General features: G+C 39.2%; 1 protein-coding gene across 1 annotated transcript; it reads right to left on the bottom strand.

Moving 5' to 3' along the window:
- Nucleotides 1-5,764: 5,764 nt before the first annotated feature.
- LOC128533675 (calponin-3-like) lies at nt 5,765-21,569 on the bottom strand. The gene is made up of 7 exons (XM_053507965.1): nt 21,390-21,569; nt 8,903-9,024; nt 8,016-8,082; nt 7,681-7,818; nt 6,958-7,074; nt 6,676-6,822; nt 5,765-6,542 (listed from the first exon to the last, which is right to left on the bottom strand). Exons 1-7 carry the CDS (start codon nt 21,444-21,446, stop codon nt 6,201-6,203), a joined length of 990 nt encoding a protein of 329 aa, XP_053363940.1. The 5' UTR covers nt 21,447-21,569; the 3' UTR covers nt 5,765-6,200.
- Between the last annotated feature and the right edge of the window lie 144 nt (nt 21,570-21,713).

Here is a 21,713-nt window from a genome sequence, read left to right on the forward strand (position 1 = left end):
ATTAGGCAAAAACAACATAAAAGCATGCCATCCTGCCTTGTATCAACAGTTTAGGCTGGTGGTGGTGTAATGGTGTGGGGGGTTATTTTCTTGGCACACTTTGGGCCCCTTAGTACCCATAGAGCCTCGTTTAAATATCATGGTTTACCTGAGTAACGTTATTGACATCATCCATTATTTTATGACCACAGGATAATACAAAGCTTAAATCATCAGAAACTGGTTTCTTGAACTTGATAATAAGATCACTGTACTCATCTGGCCTCCTCAGTCTTTATATCTCAATCGAATTGAGTGCCTTTGAGATATGGCGCCTTTGAGATATGGTTCAGGAGGTTCGCATCATGGATATGCAGCTGACAAACCTGCAGCAACTGGGCGATGCTATCGTGTCAGTATGAACCATTTGCTCAGGAATGTTTCCGGAACCGTGTTGAATCTTTGCTATGGAGAATAAAGGTAGCTCTGAAGGTAAAAAAAAAATGAGTCCAACCCAGTACTAGCACTGTGTACCTAATGAATTGGCCAGTGAGTGCCTATTTTATCTCACTCTTTACTGCACACTGTATGTAGTTGTGATGACAGTTAAGATCTACTTGACTTGAATGGAAATGTCAGTGTTGTGCTTACATTAACAAAGATCTGGTGTACTTTCCTCAGTGCCTGGACTTCCCTAATGAGGTTCTTTTAGTAAAGATTTAAGCCAGGGGATTAGAACCTCTGCATCCTGTCGTGTTTCAAACTGCCAGAAACACTTGATCCTTGATCTTTTGTAATGCGACTATGGAATAAAGTTGTAAATTGTAAGGAAAAGCTGGCATATGTAGAAATCATAAATTTTTTTAGCAAGTGTTACAACACTCATAAACAGCATGTGGCGCCATACTACCACCTACGAGACTTCTTAAAAGAAAAAGTCTGTGCGTCATGAGGCCTACTGCTACATTCTCAAAAAAGGGGCCAAAATGTTACCTTTCTTTGTTGTATGCATACTTTTCGGCTACCTGTAATGAATGTATATTTTGTATATTTCTAAAATATTTCCATTTCCTTTGTTAAATATTAAATTAAATAATGTTCCCTTGCTCTTAGACTATATGATTACTTTTATAGGAAGTTCCTGAATATTCAGTGCTCTACTAGCAAACAAGCTTTTTAATATAAACCATTGAAAGTCATTTGAATGACAGTGATTCCTAGAGTCTGAGCTGCTGTTAATTGGCTTTTTTTGTGGGATCAGACTGGACATGCTGACCTTTGGTCTTGTGAGCTTTGGGTGCCCATGGTCCTGTGGCCAGTTTAGTTATAGTTTGTCACCAGCGTTATTCACTTCACCTGTCAGTGGTCATAATGGTATGGCAAATCTCTATGTATACCATTTCTGAAATACATGCTGGATCATGACCATTCATGCCTGGCATCCAAGCTGGATTGAATGGTCTGCTGTGTCGACCCCTCGGCTGGAGCAGATGGAGGGCTAACAACAACAGTCTATATACTTTGGCTTTATTGTTTCTTATTTGAACTTGAAATCGTGGCTGAAACATGTTTGATCATTCTGACACATTACCTGAAACAAAAGACACTGTTTACACTTTACATAGATGCAATAGGTAGCCTTGTGTCTAAAAGACCAGAACAAACTAAAAGGGTGTTGTATTACTCATTCACACTGCCTGGCAATGGTCCTTATTCTTCCCACCTACCTGGGGCTGAAATGCTTATTACAGAGCACCCTGCACGCATGGGGAATTTCTTTTGTCGATGCAGTTTCTTTGGAAAGTTTTCTTTGAAAATTCTTAACTTTAAGAGCGAAGCAAGTTGAGACAGACTTTGGTTGGGCCCTAATGCACAGTGTGTTGCTAGCATTTAACAAAGAATCCATCCACACATATCTTGAAAGGTCTTACAAAATCTGCAGAAGAAAAGCAGCATTAACATTTAGACAGATAAGCATCATGTTGTCTGCAGAATACCACACCCAAGACAGACAGACCAAACAATGAGGATCTCATTGCTACATCAATGGTACCTTAAGTACATGGGAATGACTCTTGTTTCAATCTAAACATTGGATGATGAGGATCCCCGCTAGCAAGTGAAGAGTCTTATGGGGTTGTATCCATTGTATAAAGTGTTCAGATCAGTGTATCATGAGTCACTCAGTGTTACATGTGCAGAAGCTGACCAAACACTTTTGAATGAAAAATGACCTTGATTTGTAAAAGCTCAGATGGTTAAGTTCATGAGTATGGTCCCTTCATGTAGTGGGGTCCTCCTTGGGGACTTGATTAGATATGCTTAGGAAAATGAGGAACTGGACCAAAGGAGGGTTAGTGTTGTAACTCATGGGGAAAATTGCCACATGGAGATGTGGATCAACATACTAAAATCATCCATTCTTCAGGGGGAAAAAAACACCAGAAACCAGGATTTTTCCTAAGAAAGATGCTTTCACCCTTGGCTGGAGGACACAGAGAACAAATAACGTATAAACACCTCCCTTCAAAACTCCTAAGAAACCATTAAAGTCCAGAAGGAATGAAGATGCTAACCCCACTGAGGAAATGGAGAAAAGGAAAAGAAATGAAACTTTAAAATGCAAAGTACTTCTCAACTCAGTGACTGAAAGTAACTTCAATAAAAAGGTACTAGAAATAATGAGCTTGTTTGCAGTTGCTTGCAGTTGTGAAGTTTTTGAACAAGAGAGTGGCTGCAGTTGTGTCAAACTGAATTCTTCACTCTTAAGCCTCACAACTGGCTTGTTGGTGAGGTAATGTGGGAAATGCAATAAAATTTAACTGCAAAAACAAGCCCTTTTACTATTGGTTAAAGGGGTGAATGGGTACATCTATGTGCCTCCTTGGACATCATGGATGGATAAACTCCACACTGGAGATATACTGTATCCACTATTTCTGTGGCAGTTACTTATAGGTGACTATAAGTAAAAAAGCATTATTTTATCTGAGGACTTTGCTCAAGGGTCTTACAGTGGCAGCCCGGATTTTATCTGAGCTTCTTATTACCACGAACCTCCTGGTCATTCCAACACCAGAGCTACCCTTACTCCACTAACCATTATTATTATCATTAGGATGACGTTAAGCTGTTACAACGTTACATTGTTGTAATACTGCATAACTGTGAATAGTTCTTCTGCAATCCACTCCGTGACTAGTTCATCACTAATACCTCTCCAAATCATTATGGTAAAGAAGAACAGACCATGAAAAAATCCTGGTTTTGTTCAACACTCCACCCAACAAGATGCCACCAGATGTGGAGCTCTTGTAATTCAAGTACTTAATACTTACTTAACTCAAAGCGATTGTTCCAGAAGACACTGACATTTATAATCACTGTAGAGCAGTGTTAATATTTTATAGCCAAATTAAAACCAGGCAAACATATACAGACTGTGCAGAAGTGAGATACACAGAGAAGGAGAGAAGTTGAGAGTGATTAGAAGAGAGTGTGAGGGATGTTTCCAGTCCCATAGCAGCTGTGCTCTGTGAGGAATTCCCTTTGAGCCACAAGTGGAAAATATTCCTCACTAAAGTACAAAGACAATTCAGTCTCATTTACTGAAACCACTGCCGGCTGTACTCAGATGCTGCTCTTTCAGGGACTTTTGCTCAGCAGTGAAGCAAGATTTCATACAGTCTGCTTTAAACCTGCACAGAGTTTTCCTGCTTGGGGCAGTTAGGGATAAAATCATTCAGATGTCACAGTGGCAGAATTGAGCAGGCAAAAATGTAAAAAAAAAAAAAAAAAAAAAAAAACCAGACTTCTCACCAATCTAACCAAAATGACACCGAGACTATATTTACCTTTTAACCCTGCAGAAATGTTGTGTAACGAGCAAACGCAACGAAGGCAGTGCTAAGGACATGCTTAGTCTTGTTAGCCTTTGCTCATTTCTTCCTTTCACAAATTTACTTGTAATCTAACAATAAGTCCATGATAATCATTCAGCAGGATTTGGCTTGCTGGGGTGTGCCAGGGTGGCTCATAGGGAGTCGTATCTTGCCAGCATGGGCTATAAATATTAATATTTGGAGCATCCTTAAAATGATTAATTGCATCTTTTTTATTATGTGTAATTCTGCTACTGTAGGTCCAAAATGAAGAATGAACAACTTGGTGATGAGACAGAAATGCTGATGATCAAAGTGAGAACTCGTCTCCCTTTATAAATGTACAGCATTATTCTTTGATGAAGTTTAACACATTATAGCTTTTTATAATAGTAAAACACTTTTATCACATACCAGTGTTTAGATTTGGATAGTGATTTAGTGGAATTGGGGCATGTTGACTGTAAAATGTTTAAACGTGATATATGATTGAGACACATGCCAAAGAAGAAACACAGTTCAGTTCAGCAAAGTCTGTAATTTCCAGAATTATATATAGTAGGAAATGTCAGTTCGACCATGTGAAGGGTTGTCCCAGGCCACCGCACAGATGCTTTAATCACTTTCTGCTGTCGTGAATTTTGCAGTGTACAGTAAATACATTTGCATTTTGTGACTGGACGTAAAGTCTTTCCTAAGATTCTTGTGGAATCTTAGAGAGAGAGGAACAAGAATAATGGGAGCTTTTAAACTGTTTTAGGGAAGAGCACTCAATATTCAAAAGACATGTCATTATATTTAACCTTCCTAAGTATCATCCAAAACAGCTCAAGGGTTGTTCCACTGCTGTAGTCGGAGCTCATTCTTCAGCCACATGAGTCAAATTCTCCAAGCATGTGTGACTGCTGCTTTTATCATTGCTTTCTCAATAAAGATGTACCCAATAAATTATAACGAGCTTGATCTGGCTGCTGAACTAAAGCATTAATGTTCCACAGCGCCCCCTTGTGGAGATTCATCTTATTAAAAAGACAAGAAAACCATTTGTTACATATTCTCCGATGGTAAGTTTTCCACAACAGAAATCCAGATGAAGTTGTTTGTGTGTGTGTGTGTGTGTGTGTGTGTGTGTGTGCTGTGCTTCAGCTTGGCATTCGGTTTGTCCTGAAAGGCCAAGTTGCTAAGAGAACCTGCACTGTCGCTCAGCTTCTGTTCTAACTGAGAGCTGTATTATGATCAGGCCTGAATAGCCACACAAAGCAAGGATTATTCTCAGGGGGGGGGGGGAAGAAGGAGGGAGTGAAACTCTGAGCTACTGGACTTTTCCCATGAACCTATCGGGCAGCTCACTTCCTCGTCATGTCTTATAGAGACACTGTAGCAGGACAGAGTTGGACTTCCTGGCATGGATGTGAGAGGATTTCAGCTGACACACACACACACACACACACGGCCCTTTATTATCCCCGAGAGGAAAGAGATCTCATTCCGGAGGCCGCGTATCTCTGTTAAACAGATTCTCTTGTGTATAGGAAAGTTATGTCCTTATGAAGTCTGTGAGAGCTTTTCAGTGATGTTGGTCTAATTTATAAAAAACAAAATAAAACTGGAGCTGTAATCGATATGTAAAAATTTATTCATTAAAAAATAATTTGACAGGACCATATTGACTGCCAGAGGCAATAAATACAAAAAGGGGAAAAAAAAAACAAATGAAAAAAAAAGGTTGCCTAAAACACAGGAAAGATATGGCACAAGTAACAAAACCGCTATTAGATGAAATCAATTAAAAAGCATATGAATCTAAAAGAGGCTTCGCTAACCGACAGCTCCCCATCTGGGCATGGGAAACTACACAAACTTTCTGGAAGAGGTACATACGCCCCCCCCCCCCCCCCCACACACACACACACACCCACCCACCTCTCCTTGAGCTCAGAGTCCAAGAGCACTGAGCCAATCAGACAACCAGAATGAGATGAACATCCTGTAAATCAAATTTCAGGTGAACAAAGAAGACTCTGAAGCAGAGGCTGCACTCTTGGCATTCTACAGACACCCAGGCTAAAATAGTCTTAAAACAATTCAAATTATATATATATAAAATAAAATAAAAAAACTTTCAAACATAATTCTCAGCAATAAAATAATAAACAAAATACAATACTGATAATCTACACAGGAATGAGTATTAAGGCAACTTTTGCTCCCTCTGTATCAGTTTCTTTAAGGCCAGCAAGGAAAGAGATCTTGCTCTGTTGAAATAAGAACCAAAAAACAAGGAGGGTTTGTGGGGGGGAGGGGCGTAACATCTCGATCTGAACACTGTAATTCAGCCATCTACTGATCGATGCCCTGGTCATAGTGCCCACGGTATTCATCGTATTGTGGCTGGTACTCGTGGTGGTAATCTGCTTGGTAGTCGGCCTGGTAGTCGGTGTCGCTGACCTCGGAACCGGTGGTTCCTGTGCCCTGGCTTCCGTTAGTGTGGGTTCCAGCCTCTCCAGACGGGCAGTATTTGGGGTCGTAGATCTGCCTGCCCAGGCCATAGGCGCTCATGCCCTTCTGTGATGCTGTTTTGTTGGTGCCCATCTGCAGTGAGATGGTGGTGTTGTCCATCGGCTGCAGAGACACCTTCTGGTCGTAGATGTCTCTCCGGGTACCTGGTGCACCCATGCCAGCCTGAAGAGTCAGGGAAGCCAAACAGGCAAGATTATTACAAAAAAAATAATAATAATAATTATATATATATATATATATAAATAATGTGCTCAGACATGAATGATATTACAGTGCAAACTATGGTAAAAATCACCTGGCTTGCTCCCTTATTGGTGCCCATCTGCAGGCTAATAGTAGTCTGGTCATACGGCTTGTCTGTCTGGGTCTTTGGGTCATAAAGATGTCTCCGGGTGCCATAAGCCGTCATGCCAGCCTGACTGGCACATTTATTTGTCCCCATCTAGAAAAACACAACAACAAAACGTTAGAAATACTGCCGGCATTGATATGTGCTCCAATCAACAATGAGGGAATGGGATGGGAGAAAAGTCGAAAACACACAAACACACACACACTAGGGTAGAAGGAGCCACACCTGTAAGCCGATGACGCAGTTTCCAGCTTTTAGCTTCTCATCGTTGAAATTTCGCTCCTGCCTGTCGGCATACTTCACACCAATGTCAACCTTGGTGTCCATGCCTTTGGTCTTTGCCTTTGAATCAAAACAGTAGTTTAAGCACATAAAACGTGTATGCATACATATAGATACAGACATTCATACAGACACTTAGTCATTTTTTCCTTTTAGAAAGTGACTGCATCTCTGAAATTTGAATTAGGTCTAGGTTTACACTGGGAAATGGAAATGAATCTAGAGAGGTTAGCCCGGGTGTATCTTTAAAATCAAACAATGTGTCTTTCTCATAAAACGAAACCGACTAAAGCCTGTGTTTACAATACTCAATAAAAAGCATCAGAGCTTTCACTGACCTACTAATCAGACACATCTTGCGCACTTAGACGTCATCTCAAAACGTTAATTTGCATTAATTATATGCCTGGAAAAGCCATCTGAATAGTATGCAACAGGACTCCCGAATAGCACTCCTATTAAGTTCATGACATTATTTTGTAAACAAATACCTGACCTACTGCACACAAAAAAAAAAAATTAAATAACCTATTGTGTTGCCATGTAAAGTCATGCTCTTTAAAAAGGAAGTGAAGTTGTAATTAGATATTATAATGTATCTGAAACCACAATACTGCTTTGTACAGTCATCACATTGTGAATTTCCTCCACATGTGAAAGTCTCACCATGCCAGCCAGAGCGAGCAGTGTGGTCTGGACCTGCGTCATGTTCCCGTTCTCGAACAGGTCATTAGCTTCGAATATGTCGTTCGGTTTCATCCCATATGCGAGGATGGCTTTGATGAAGTTGCTCAGGTTCTCCAGCTAACAACAGAAAACAAGATTTGATGTCATGCATTTGCATGAAAAAAAAAAAAAAAAAAAAAAAAAAAAATTGTACCAAACTTGTTTTGGTACAAGATTTACTTCGAGGTCAAAATTTAAATATCTTGCAAATTCTAAACATCAATAATATAAAATAAAAAAGACATTTTCTTTCTTTTGTACTAGAAAAACCTCACCTTATGCCAATTGAGCTTGGAGTTGTTAATTTTCCTTACAGAGCCAGGCTGGAGTTTGTTGATCAGCCTGGAAATAATGAAAACAGCAAGTTATTCAATAATATTTAGGCGCTGCTTTATCTAAGGATCAGCCGGTCACACTACAACCCTATCACAGGAACACTTAGCATGAGAAGGAAATGAAGCCTGAACGCTTTGCCAGTACCATGCACACACCTAGGGGCGAGCTGAGTGAGCCAATTGACACACCAGTATGTTTTGTGTAAGGTCTGCTACACAGGTTCAGGGTGAACATGTGACACTTCACATTAAGTCAACTCAAGCTTCGATTCGAACCAGGAGCCCTGGAGCTGCGAGGCAGCATCGCCCAAACACTAATTCACATCTGCGAAATTTGTTTTGAAGTATGAGGAAATGAAAACAATGTTGCCAGCTGCAAATAATATAAACAAACCAAATGTTTAAGAATTTTGTGCTCTTTCTCAAAGTAAACGGTTTGAAAACAATCAGGTTAAATGGCTTGAAATGTTTAGAATTACAGCTGGCTCCTGACTGGTGCAACCGTTTTATGTGGTTGTCTATTATCAGGAGACTGTGAGGTCAAAGCCCTGTGACGCCGCAGCCATCTGGGATGGAAGAACAGTCTGCTGAGTCACGCTAGCCGTCCTAGCTCATGTGTAGAGAACAGGCCAATTAGCTCTCGATTCTATGGAAGAATCCATGACGTGAAAAAGAAAACAGGTCGGGACGTCTCGGGTGGGAATTCTCAAAGGAAATTTAGGAAATTATTTCCTGAAAAATAAATATATATATATTTATTGCAGCATGTCTACTCATCAGGGACTTGTGTTACCATATATAAGACATGAGACTCGACAACAACTTACTCGCAGAGGATGACGCCGTCCTTGAGCCCCACCTGGAAGTTATCTCCAATAGGCATGCCGGTGACCTCCTCGATCCAGTAGCGCAGCTCTTCCTCCTTCTGTAGGTCATACTTCTGAGCGATCTGAGAAAAAGAAGAGCACATAACAAACAGTGTTAATGTACAGACAATTGGTTATATAATAGATAGGAAGATATGTATATGGTCATGGTTATGTTTAGGTTTATAACAGCACCTTTGACATTAGTTTTGGTCTGGACCTGGAAATCATGGGTTAATTTGATTAGAGTTTTGGCCAGACGTTTGGTTTAACTTGTTCAGTATGAATGTTTATTGCTGGACTTGGTCTTTTTAAATTGAAGTATTTAATAAGCAGTGAAATGCTCAATAACTTGTGCTGTTGACTGTATAAAATGTAATGTTATACACAAAGTGATCTTTTTTTCCCCCTTAATAAAAATCTGCTCTACACTCCACTCAAATAGGTTGTGTTATGCAACAACTGACCATAAAGTCAAAAAATAAAAAAAATAAAAAATAAACAATTTGGAAACAAAAAAAAAGCAAGAGGTTTGTATTTTTTATGAAAGCTTTGGTGTATTTTTAGGGATTGTGCTTTAGACCACTTGAAGGTTGGAAGTTTACCTTAGAGGTGTAAATCGATTCTGAATTAAAAACTGGCCCATTGATCCAATGAACAGAATTTTTTTTATTTTTATTCAAACTGCATAATTAATTTAATCACAAAAAGCTTGAACCATAATGTTTAGCACTGATATTAATGTTAAGTTTGCTGCAGAGAAGTTTGGATTTTTGTAGGGAGTCTCCGGGCTTTATGATGTTCAAAAGGTAATGTTTACATTTAATGGTTTCTTAGGAACATAAAAGGCTTTTTTTTTTTTGCCTGTCTTATTAGATTAAAGAGATAAACTAATTAGTTCTTATATAAAAGTGATAAACTAAACCCAGTATTTTGTTAGTGCCTGGATACTTTCAAAGTAGAAGGTTTTCACAATGTGTGGGAGCTATGATCAGACTGCCTGCTTCACATCAGAAACACTGGCCTCCCAGGAACTCCTTTGATGTCCCTTTCCTGTAATGGATAAAACAGCCTGGTTTTATTGCCAAAGGCATTCTGTTTTTGCAGGACAGTGCACCATCTTGTACTCCAAGTCATTCCACATGTTTGGGCCATTAAGGGAGGCTAGTGTTTCAAACCTAAAGCGGATAGTCTGGTCATGGTTTCAGCATACTGAGAGAACTTTCTCCAAGCACCAGTGAAACTCTTGGATAAGTGCAATAGTGTAGAATATATTGAGAAATAAAGGGAGTATTTACTCTTATAACTGTATTATTACAGTCAAAAGTCCCGGTTTGACCCCAACTCCTCTTGTATATAAATATGTATATCAGGCATGTGAAAATCCATTACAAAATCGGTCTAAGATGGGAAAAACAGACTATCTTAAATCTCAGTAACTCAGAAACAAAGCAGTCTCTGAAGTCAAGCTACTGGAGATCAAGTCAGGAAAATGTTTTTCCTCCTCACCCAGGCCATGTTTATCCAGGATCAGTGCCAAAACCCGTGCTTTATACAGGAAATTGCATTGAGGGTTGCCTGACCTCTGACCCGTGGCTTCAGAGCAAGGCTCTGGATGCAATTTCAAGTTCAATGCTTTATAACTGAACCTTAATAATAATAATAATAATAAAAATCCAAGGGTAGTGACATGGGAAAATTAAATCAAGAAACTTTAAACAACTCAGGCCAAGTATTAAAATATGTATTTTTTCCCCTAAAATGTGCATGACTGTTAGTGAAACAGGCCAGTTCGGCTTGGTAAAAATGGTCACCCGTGTTGTGGTGCAGATGGGAGTTTATGAGTAAATGCAGCGTGCAAAAAGCCTAAATTCTAAGAAACGGTTTTGCGTGTCAAGCAAATGTTAACTGGTTGTGCCATGCCGACTCAACCCATTAAAATCAAAGAGCAACTATATCCACTTTAATTTGTTTTAATCCCCGTCTTTATTTCACATTCCTGCCAGTTTAGTTTAGTTCACCTTATGTAATCTGTGATTGAATAAAATGGATAACTTCAAAATAAATATGTCATCTGTCTTTTGATTTCCATTATATTCTGTTTACATTGTTTAGATAAATTCAATTTCATAACATGGAACCATTACAAACTGACAAATAGGAAAGCAGTCAAAGTGCTGTATATACTGTATAAAGGTATCCGATCAGCTCTCTCTTTAAAGTTACCACTTCATGCACTTTAGTATACACGATGCATGCAAAATCCTCATGCAGACTATCGTGATATTAACACACTACCTTATCGTCTAGTCTAGTAATACCAGAAAGCACGGTGTTATTAAGAGGTCAACAGAGACCAAAGCAACAACAGGGCAACCTACTCGGCTGGAGTAAGCAGACGTAGAATTGTTCAAGGGCTTCCTTTGCATGTTCAGACACACCTAACGGTCTTTCCAGTAAGCTCAACAAGTCTGCGCTTGAAAGGCAAAAAAAAAAAAAAAAAAAAACCTGCATGGAGAATTACCGTGACCTCAATCCAACAAGACAACAATCCGCTTTGCAAAAAAAAAAAAAAAAAAAACATCTGCAGACGTTATTCACAGAAAATATTCAAGCATGAATTGAAACCAGAATGTTCTTCCATGGTAGCATTTCCACATTTTCATTCTTGCACTGGTTTACAAGCGTAGCAATTTGTGTCTGTTGAATTGTGGAAGCGATTCGATGTGCCCAAGCGTGCAGTACAAGACTGTAATGGAAATTTAATGTCGCAATACACCGAGTGATCAGTTAACCAGGTTGTTTGCAGCTTTTCTTGTCTGCAATAAAGATTACCAAACGTCATGTGGCACAGCGCAAGTATGAGGAAGGAAACTGAATACGGTACCATTCTTGTTTTACAATCTAAACTGAACTGTAAATGGTACCACAAGTTATGGGCAGATGGCATAAATGTATAGTGGAAGTTCACAGGACATAAAATGTACACCTTCACCTGATTATAGCCTTAGCTTAATCATAAGTGCTGATCTCCTGGGCGTTTTACAGCAAACAGTGTCTGAACTACACACTGAATGGAAGACTTCTGTAATTCACAGAAGGCACAACATATCACACTTTGAGGTGGACTGGCCACAGCAGGAGCACAACGCATTTGCCTTCCATTATCATCAGAAAGGAACAGGAATTTGATCCTACAGTAGACACTGGACCAGTAAAACCAGGCAATATTTTTCCAACTGAGGAAAAATCCAGTGCCAAAGGATTAACCGAAAACCTTGGTCAAATGCATCAAACCTCATGCAAGGTTACAATCCTATGAACTGTTACACAAAACATGAGTTGGCTGTTTGTTGCCTCCTGTTGCCTCACACCTTCCGGGAAAAGTTGCACCAGAACACAAAGAAAAGATGAAAAGATGACAACCAACATGCAATTATGTTCCAAGCCTTGAAGGGAAATAATTACTCACACAATTCTTCACATTCTTTACGGGATAATCTTAGAAAAAAACGTCCCAAATAGCACTCGGGTACATTCTTGCCTGGGCTGAACAGCCAATTGGAGAATTCGGACGAACCAAACACCCTATGGATGGTTGGATTAATGGCGCTCAATGACATGTCTTGCCTGGAAGACGGTTTGTGCATTATGATCCAGATTAACAACAACTTGAATTGGTCATAGCACAGTGGATGTCTGGTGTGATTTAAAGTAAGCACCCTCTTCTATATATTTTTTTTGAATGAAGCAAAGAGACCACTGTCTCAGCCCATTTCTTACTGGCTTAAAAAACCCAGATTTGCAAATTCACGTCAAAGCACACGAAGACACTTGGAAAGATTCGGCGTGTGCTGAACGCAATGCAGCTCTTGTTAGACCTCCATTAGGAAATTTGCAATGAGGATGGAAAGTTGATCTTCACGAAGATCTCTTACCCAGACCGTTTTTTTGTTTTGTTTGTTTAACTGAAACAGCTTTATAACCGGCTGTACCTCGGCCGTGACGGCGCAAGGCCAACAGGAAGCAGCACTTCAACGAAATCAAAATGTTGAGTAAACACTGAGGTTTTAATGTGACACGGTGTAAGTAAACACCACAGGACATTGGCGCAGTGTTCACACGCCCTACGCTCAAGGTCTCCAGGACTGTGGGACAGTGGTGATGCGACAACAAGGACCACAGGGAATAAAGAAACTCTTCGGAAAGTAAAGAAACTCTTCGGAAAGTAAAGTGTGTGCAGCAGATTTATCATCATCATCGCAATGCACTACTCGAATGACAAAAACAGCCAGGTTGCTGAAGCCTCGAGCGACCAGAAGCGAACAGGAGAGAAAGAAAATAAAAATCTCTCAAAGAAGTGAAACAAAAAGCAAACGGATGCAGTGAACTCATGGTCTCTGTCGTTGCATGCATTTACTTCTCATATTCAATACACTACTCCGACACTGAAAAACAAAAAAAACAGACAAAAAAAAAAATAAAAATGGTGAAAAAGTTAACAGTCGGCTCTAGACAAAGACACACTTGCATTCCAATATTGTTTTCGCACACCCTTGTAGACTTCCCCTCAGCATGTAGTCTTTGTTTTACGTGACCATATTCGAAACAAAAGTTTGATAAACGGCTGCCAAAAAATAAGTATAACAAACAGGCATACTTTTGGTTTCGGGAATTTGATCTATTGTAGCTTTGACCCTAAACCTATTTTACTATGGTGTGTACTATAGTTTACCAGGGCATTGATGGGCCAGCGTTAGTTTTCTCGCCTGTCATGCATAAGACCTGGGTTTAATTCCCACTCAATGCTCAAAGCCCAGCCACTGGATACAATGCCGATCCCAAGCCCGGGTTAAATGGGTGGAAAAGACTAACATGTACTTTAGTTCACCGTGGTAGACAACTTCTAAACGTCTAAAGTCCCCAGGTCATACTATGGCATTTCAGTGGAGACCATGCTATGGTGCTAACTGTGCTATGGTGTGTACCACAGTACGTGCGATCAATACCATGGTACTTCTTGGAACCCACAATAACATTATCAGGTGTGTTAGTACATACTACTGGTATTATATTGGACAGTCAATACAATACTACTGTACGTTATACTAAGAGTTTCAACATGTGGTGCATGTACTACACCAGCAAATAATACCACGGTACCAATCATATGGTAAAATTTCTTTAACTGTAAGTAAAAGTAATAACTAACTAAATTACTAACTACTTTATGTTTTATTAGCATGTTTCACAATTAACATCCTAACAATCCGTTCTCCAAAATCTGAGCAGTATCTACAGCGATCAGCCAGATACATTAACCACATCTCAGACTGGCGCTATCTAAACTACTAAGAGCAATAGACATTAAATTATAACTACATTCAGAATCCTGTCTTAATGAGGATTCCACTTTTAGACATTAGTTTAAACAAGAAAAGAATTTCACTTCAGTGGTAAGGATGCAGTTCTACCAGAAACGCAGTTGCACAACTTTATGATGTGGTTTGAGGTGAGAGTTTCAAGCTCTAGTTGCTAAGCCATGCTATAAATCTTCCCTCAGTTTCTATTCTACTAGCACCATAGATCCAATGCAAAACTGAACTTTTAAAATTTAATCTCAAATTATAAGAAAAGGGAGGGGTGGCTCAGGCGGCTAAAGCTCTAGATTGTTGTTGCCTTGGGGATCCGAGGATCCAGGTTCGAACAACGCCAATGGCTGTTGCCACACACCCATAAAGGCAAAAAAAAAAAAATATGAGGGTTGTCTCAGGAAGAGTATTAGGCTTCAAACCTGAGGAGCGGATTGGATGGTCCGCTGTGGCGACCCCTTGACGGGAGCGGCTGAATTAAATATAATTCATTCATATTTACTGCATTCAGTCTGAGTATTACAGAATCATAACAGGTTTCTCCCATGACCTGGTTAGCTAGTTAACAGAGAAATAGTCAGCAAGCCAGTATTTTTCAACAACTGATGAACAAATTCAGTCAAGTCTGATGAAAAAATGTTAACTACACAATTAATGATCAATTAGCTACTCAATACTGTGTTTCTTTTTTAACTTGCACAAATAGACATTTTATTGGGCCTTGTATGATCGACTTGCTGTCTCGCTTTCAGGTCATATCAAAGGTGCTGGGAATTGATCTCAAACAATCATTAGCCTCGTTTCAAGCACAGCAAACTAAAGAGCAACTCCAAAGCTTTGGAATCAATTCTAAACAAAAAAATAAATAAAATAATAATAATAAATTTGACTCGCACAAATGCGGTAAGATAAATCAAATCAATTCAGGAAACACCAATCAAAAATTAGGCTTTATTAACATTAATCAGGACAGTTAATAAATTAATTAGTCTATGGACATAAAACTGAAACCCGCTGAAGGCAGTGGCTGTTGATTGTGTGTTTGAACAGGCAGTTCGGTCACGGGCGTGTCACAGGCACATTCCTGACCGATTGTAACAGTAGGTAGACTCGTCATCAGCTTTTGTGTCATACTGTAACGTAACGGTAAGTAGCGTGACCAACTTTTATGCAGTTCTGTAAGTGTGTCACAGACGTTCCTCATCAGATGTAACAGTAGTTAAAACGGGTACGTCAGTCTGAGCTATGTTAAGCCTAATATTAGTTAAATAATATCCTCTAAATACATAAATCTTTTAAATCTATATATATATATATATATATATATATATATATATTTTTTTTTTTTTTTTTTAACTATTTAAACTGAGCATGACACTCTCCTCCCCCACTGTAAGTGTACTCATATGGTGGAGTCAATACTGAGAGGGTGAGGGTGAAAGAAATCAATGAGGTAAACACTGAAAAGCTGATCCACAGTTCCCGATGACCTCTGACCAACATGAACAAGTCCACTACTTTTACTACAATCGTGCACTACTAAAAGCCCACCAAGGAGAAAACGTCCACGCACAGTGATGTCAAAGAGCAACGGCAGAATTCTTTCCAACTTCTTCTTTTTTTTTTAATGTTCGGGTGTTGTGTATCCTACAGTTCAGCAACCAAGGGACAAACACTAGCATCTTCACATTCAGCAATCGAGCTCCACACAATAGATCCAGTGTTTTTGGCCTTGATTTCAGTTGTTTGAGGGGAAAAGAGGAAAAACTGAGTGCAAGTCTGAAGATGAATCAGGAACCTCTAGATTCCGTCATCCATCATTGTTATCCCACACGGTTGTCAGTTTCCCAGGACTCATCAACAAGGGGTTTAGTGTGAACATGCTTACAGCTGTGGTTGAATTGTACGGGATGATGAGTAAACAACCTCAAATACTTCAGAAACAAGCCACAATATTGCTCCATCTTGTATTGAAGTAAACTTTGAGCATTCTTGAATAATTATATAAACTATACAAGATGCACACCTGTAAAATTCAGTCGGCTTAGAAGAAAAATGTAAAAGCACCAAATTACATACAGTTGAAGCATGCAAAAACAGGTACATCAGGTTAAGCTCATAGCTACTGAAACTCCAGATCAGACAGCGGCGCGGCTACAGCGACAGTACAGTATAAGTAGGGGCTGCCGAAACATCGGAGCAGCATGAGGAGAGGCAGCAAGTTGACCACACACTTCTTTCGCAGGTAATGGTAGCACGCAGGCATCGCAATCTGCATGTGGGCGGAGCTGCGGATATACTATTATTAAACTTATAGCTCGTAAATAAATTCTTTGATTCATTTGAAAATAAAAATAAATGGTGAAATTATTATTGTGTAGTTTTTTTTCAGATTACTAATCTATACAAAAGGTAAGGATATATTAATTAAATTTCAAATGATCTGGTCATATGAATATTATTTCGTCCTTAATAATAATAATAGATATATAAATGGCTTTTTATGCTACATTTTTTCCCAGAGTAATGACTGTTGGGAAATTTTTCATGTCCACTGCCGGAGATGAGACAACACGTCGTTCATTTGTTCCCTACACAACTCAGTTCCCCTTAGCAGTTTCGCTCCCTGCGGTTTGGAATCACACTTAACATGGCTGAACACCCTGTGCAGTAAACTTCCCAGGAAACTTCAAGCCGATCAGAACGCAACCAAGGTAAAGCTCAAGCTTTACCTCTGACTGTTACCTTTGACCCCAGAGACTCCTTGTGCCGAATACTCACATTTTTATCTATTTATCAACAGGGTCCATTTAATAAAGTGGAAACTATAGAGACTGTAACAGTAGACCATGGTCACTAATATAAACCTGATTTGCCTCTTAGCCAGCAGAAGTGTCAGAGCTGCCATTACAGAAAATTAATCAACACCATCTGACCTATTAGAATCAAGAATTCAACCGTGCTGAGTATAGAAGAGATAAAGCCCTCACGGCCTACAAGAAACACAAGTGTCCATGTGCATCCAGTTATTACCCAGTGCATCACTTCCCACCATTTATTTAGTAGTTCCAGATTATTTCAGCATCGTAAAAGAGAACATGAAGATAATTTGAAACTGGCATGATTTAATTACTATAACCTGTAAGGTAGCCTATTTAATCATTCAAAAAGAAGCAGTAAGAAAAGTTAAACTAGACCAAAAACTTTAGTTTTTTCAGACACACAATGTGTCGGAGTCCGAGGTTTATTTTTAGATTGTTTGTGAATACTTTTCCTAAAGTTAATTTGGCAAAACTTGGGATAAATTCATATTAAGTGTAAATATGCGAATTAAACTAGTAAAACGTTAAGAAAATTAGTTTGTGGTATTCGTGATTTGGCTTCAGCTAGGTACAAGTGAACGTCTGATAATTTAGACAGGGACTTTTCACAATCAGATTACTTGACTCGATGTGGTTTGAGGCAAGCGAGTGAGGTTTTTACTAGTTTTACAGTTTTAACTAGGCTGAACTGGATACAAACTTATCTTGGACTCAAAACGCAAAACTAAAGTAACTTCCAGACACCAAACTGATTTTTCCCCCAATTTAGTCATGTTCAAATCCCACCTGTCTTGTTGGGGCCCTCCCCATCAGCGACAACTACCAACCAAGAAGGGTGTGGGCCAACATGTGGTACCTTGACAAACATGATCTTTTCAAACTACTGCTCGGGCATTGGTGAGCAGCGGGATGGCCCACTTGGAGGAAAGTGCTATCCACCCTTACCACCCTCAGATGGCTATGATTGGCCAGCATTGCTATGACTCATGTGAGAGTGCAAGTATTGTGTGTCAGTATGGAGAGCTCAACATCTTTCTTTTAGACGAAAATGTACCAATACATAGTTAATCAAGGTGTCCAACAAATCTAACACTAACTTAACTTGACTGCACAAAACACATCAAGTTTTCTCTGCATGTCTCTGTAAGATAAACTAAATGCAACAGGCTAGAGCTGCATGATTTAAACAACAACACAATTTAATTGAATGTTTCATGCTTGATTCACTTAGTTGACTCGATGGATCGGTTTTCAATTCGGAATCGATTCAGCCTTTTAAAACTATTTACATAAACCGGCAACACATTTAATGGTACAATACAAACGGCTTCCTTTTTACACTCATGTTGGTCAAGAATCTTGCTCTTCTTCCTGTGAGCTTATGGCTGGTTAGTGCAATATGACGATTGTTAGAGGAAAACATAATTAACATTTTAGAACCTGTAAGAAATATAGCTGCTCAAGAGAAATCATACAATTGATACGAGTGCTGTTAAATTTAACTAAAAATTACAAAGCCCAAAAATGTAATCGACAGTATACCTATGCTCCCTGGCTCTACAACAAAAATGCATATTGCATGTTTGGTTCCCATTCATATAGGCTGCGGTTTGGAGACACTTGTAGACACCCCATAATTTGACATGAGTCATATCCTGTTAAATCTGCTTGGATGTTACGAATGTACAGTTAATAAGAGTTGATTACATGGCACCTGGCCTATACAAGCATCAGCAACATGCTGCACCAACACCAAATTATCTACCTCCATGTGGCCTACATTGAACGAAGAACTAACACACACTAATTTAAAATCCATCATCAACCGATGCACTTGGATTAGTGAAGCGAATCTCAACTTCCTCGTTCATATCAGCTGGCATGCCGGGTTTGACATACCACACATTGTGAGGGCGCAACTGCAGCATGTAAGTGTAACCAATCTGCCCGTGATTGAATCTATCAACAAAAGCAAGACATGCCCACCATCGTTAACACTCGGTTCCAAGCATCTGGTATCTTAGACACGATCAAGTTATTTAGATGTTAATCTGCACTCCCACTTCCTCAAACACGACCATGTGCTCGAAAGTCTCAAGACATGAAAGTGAACCATGTTATTGCACATGCTTGAAATAAAGTTCATCAGGAAATTACATACTTCTCCTTGCTACATATGTTCATGCTATATGTTACTGAATTTCAAAAGAACTTCTCAGTAACTGTCCTTAATTGTTTTTTTATTTTGTTTTAAATCGATCAGCATTTTGCATGGGAAATTCATACATTTGGGATGCAAATACCTTCCAGAATTGAAAGCAACACAAAGGGACATGATATTCATTTTAAACAGATGCGATAATAATCCAATCCTGTGTTCTGTAATCGATTATTAGAGCACACTATAATGCGGTTCTGGTATCGTTTTCAGCAAACAGGAAGCCTCCACCTGCAACTTGCATGAAACTTTTCGCAAATTTGTATTTTCTTTTAAAAAACAAAATATGCAGAACATGTTCTCTTTACGAGAAGTTCCCGAGTTACAAAACGTGCAGATGACTTTAATCTGTTAAATTGATCTTAAACTCGAAGACGTCAAACGATGGAGAACCTGAGCTGTGTGCTACGAATGACTTAAGTAATCTAGAAATGCATGTGCAAACTCATGAGCACTTCCTTGCCATCAACTGACAATGAGCTATTATCACTTTGAGCTATTTTCATGTGGGGAAACTGAATAAAGCTGTAACTTCATTTAAAAAAAAAAAAAAGAAAGAAAAAAGGGCTCAGTTCTGTGTGTGGAAGGCATGACAGATGAAGCATGATCACTTTTTGAGATGAGAACACTCTAGAGAAAAAGGGTGAGGTCATTTCCTGAAGGCGGCTTATGACCGCAGCCTCAAAAAGTTGCTTCCATTTTGCTTGAAATATATATGACTTGCACTGTGTTGTACAGTGTGTTGAAAAAGTCTCCATACATAAATGAAATTAACAGCTTTTAGCAAAAAATAAATAAATAAATCAACAGTCATACTTACACGGTTTTCATTATCAGACTTGACTTTTTAGTGCAGGTGAAGGCTATTGTGCACCAGGAAAAGATTCAACACAAAGATAATGTAAAGGAATGCATCTAAAGTGAAGTTGCATAAATAACGCCTGTAAAACATTAACACTGGTTCGTCATGAGTTTAATAGAAATGTAGAGGATGGTTTTGGTCAATGAAGTTACATTTCGCTTAAAATTTATATAATTTTAATCATGTATGGAGAAATTTGAGACACCCTGTACTAAACATCCATAATGCAAAAGGAATGTGATTTATGCAAAAACAGCTGCTTGTGTTTTCAGCATTTAAACATGCTCTAATAAACCGGTTCTTTCACCTAGTCTGACTTTTTTTTATCAACAAATGGGAAGCCTCCACCCTGTGTCCTAGACGCCATGCATGCTTGATTCTACACTACACTCTGAAATGTGCATCTAACATGGACATAGCATGATGCATTTTTGCATCTGTTTTAATGCCCATCAACCTTTCCCCCTCTAAACACACACACACATATAGTATATCACTATAATGTATATATAGTAAATCACCATAATGCAATGATGAGCCATGCATAATACAAGAATTGTTTGAAGCCAGGAATCTTCATCCTTGCTTCAACTCTGGAGCTGAACGACTTTATGAATTCGTAAGAGATTTAAAAAGAAATGCACAAACCGACATGCCAAACTCTTCGACGAGTTGCATTCGTGGCATAAAGCGGGTTTCCCCCAGACTGCTGGAGATAAGAGCCTGCATTGATTTAAAGCACTGGTTTCGAGCATGCATTAAGTGCATATCTGTCTTGCGAAAGTGTGATAACGAGCGTATTTCCGTGCACAATAACTACAACAATAAAAGTGTGAAACTAACTTTTTCTTTCACTATTGCTTAGTAGTTTAGATTTTTTTTTTCTCCGTATTTCGTTCTCAGCTTGCTGATGAAAAAGGGGGAGGAAAAAGAAAGCACTGATGAGCAGGACAAAGAGAGAAGCGGCTCACCAAAAGAAAAAAGAAAAAAAAAAGTGTCCCAATAAAAGAACCGAGACGTGACAAAGTAACCAATTTCTTCAAACATTCGAATATTTACAAACAACTGAGCGCGAGGAAACGGGGAACAAAAAAGAAGCGATAAAAGCAACAATGTAACAACAGATTTCATTTCAAACAAACGGCCAGCGATTGAAGCTCTCCTTCAGGCTTACCTTGCTCCTAACTTCAGCTGATAAACCGTATGCGGGTCCTTTGTTAAACTGAGCCATTTTCTTTACTTTAATTTAACCTAGGTGTGCGTGAATACTGCTCCAGAAGTTTTGCGATGATTTTGAGGAAGGTCCCCAACAGCACGTCGCCGCGTTCAGACAAGTAGACTACGTGAGTAAGGGCTGGGCGGCGTGGCTCTGCCTCCTACCCGCGAAAAAAGCATGTACTATGGAAGGCCAATGAGTCCAAAACGGTGGCGTGTTCTCTGCTTCTTCTTCTTCTTCTTTTTATGCATTGTGTGCTCAGGGCGGCTGAGGGCGCTTTTA

The sequence above is a fragment of the Clarias gariepinus genome, chromosome 11, assembly GCF_024256425.1.
Source record: "Clarias gariepinus isolate MV-2021 ecotype Netherlands chromosome 11, CGAR_prim_01v2, whole genome shotgun sequence".
In the NCBI taxonomy this organism is placed as follows: Eukaryota; Metazoa; Chordata; class Actinopteri; order Siluriformes; family Clariidae; genus Clarias; species Clarias gariepinus.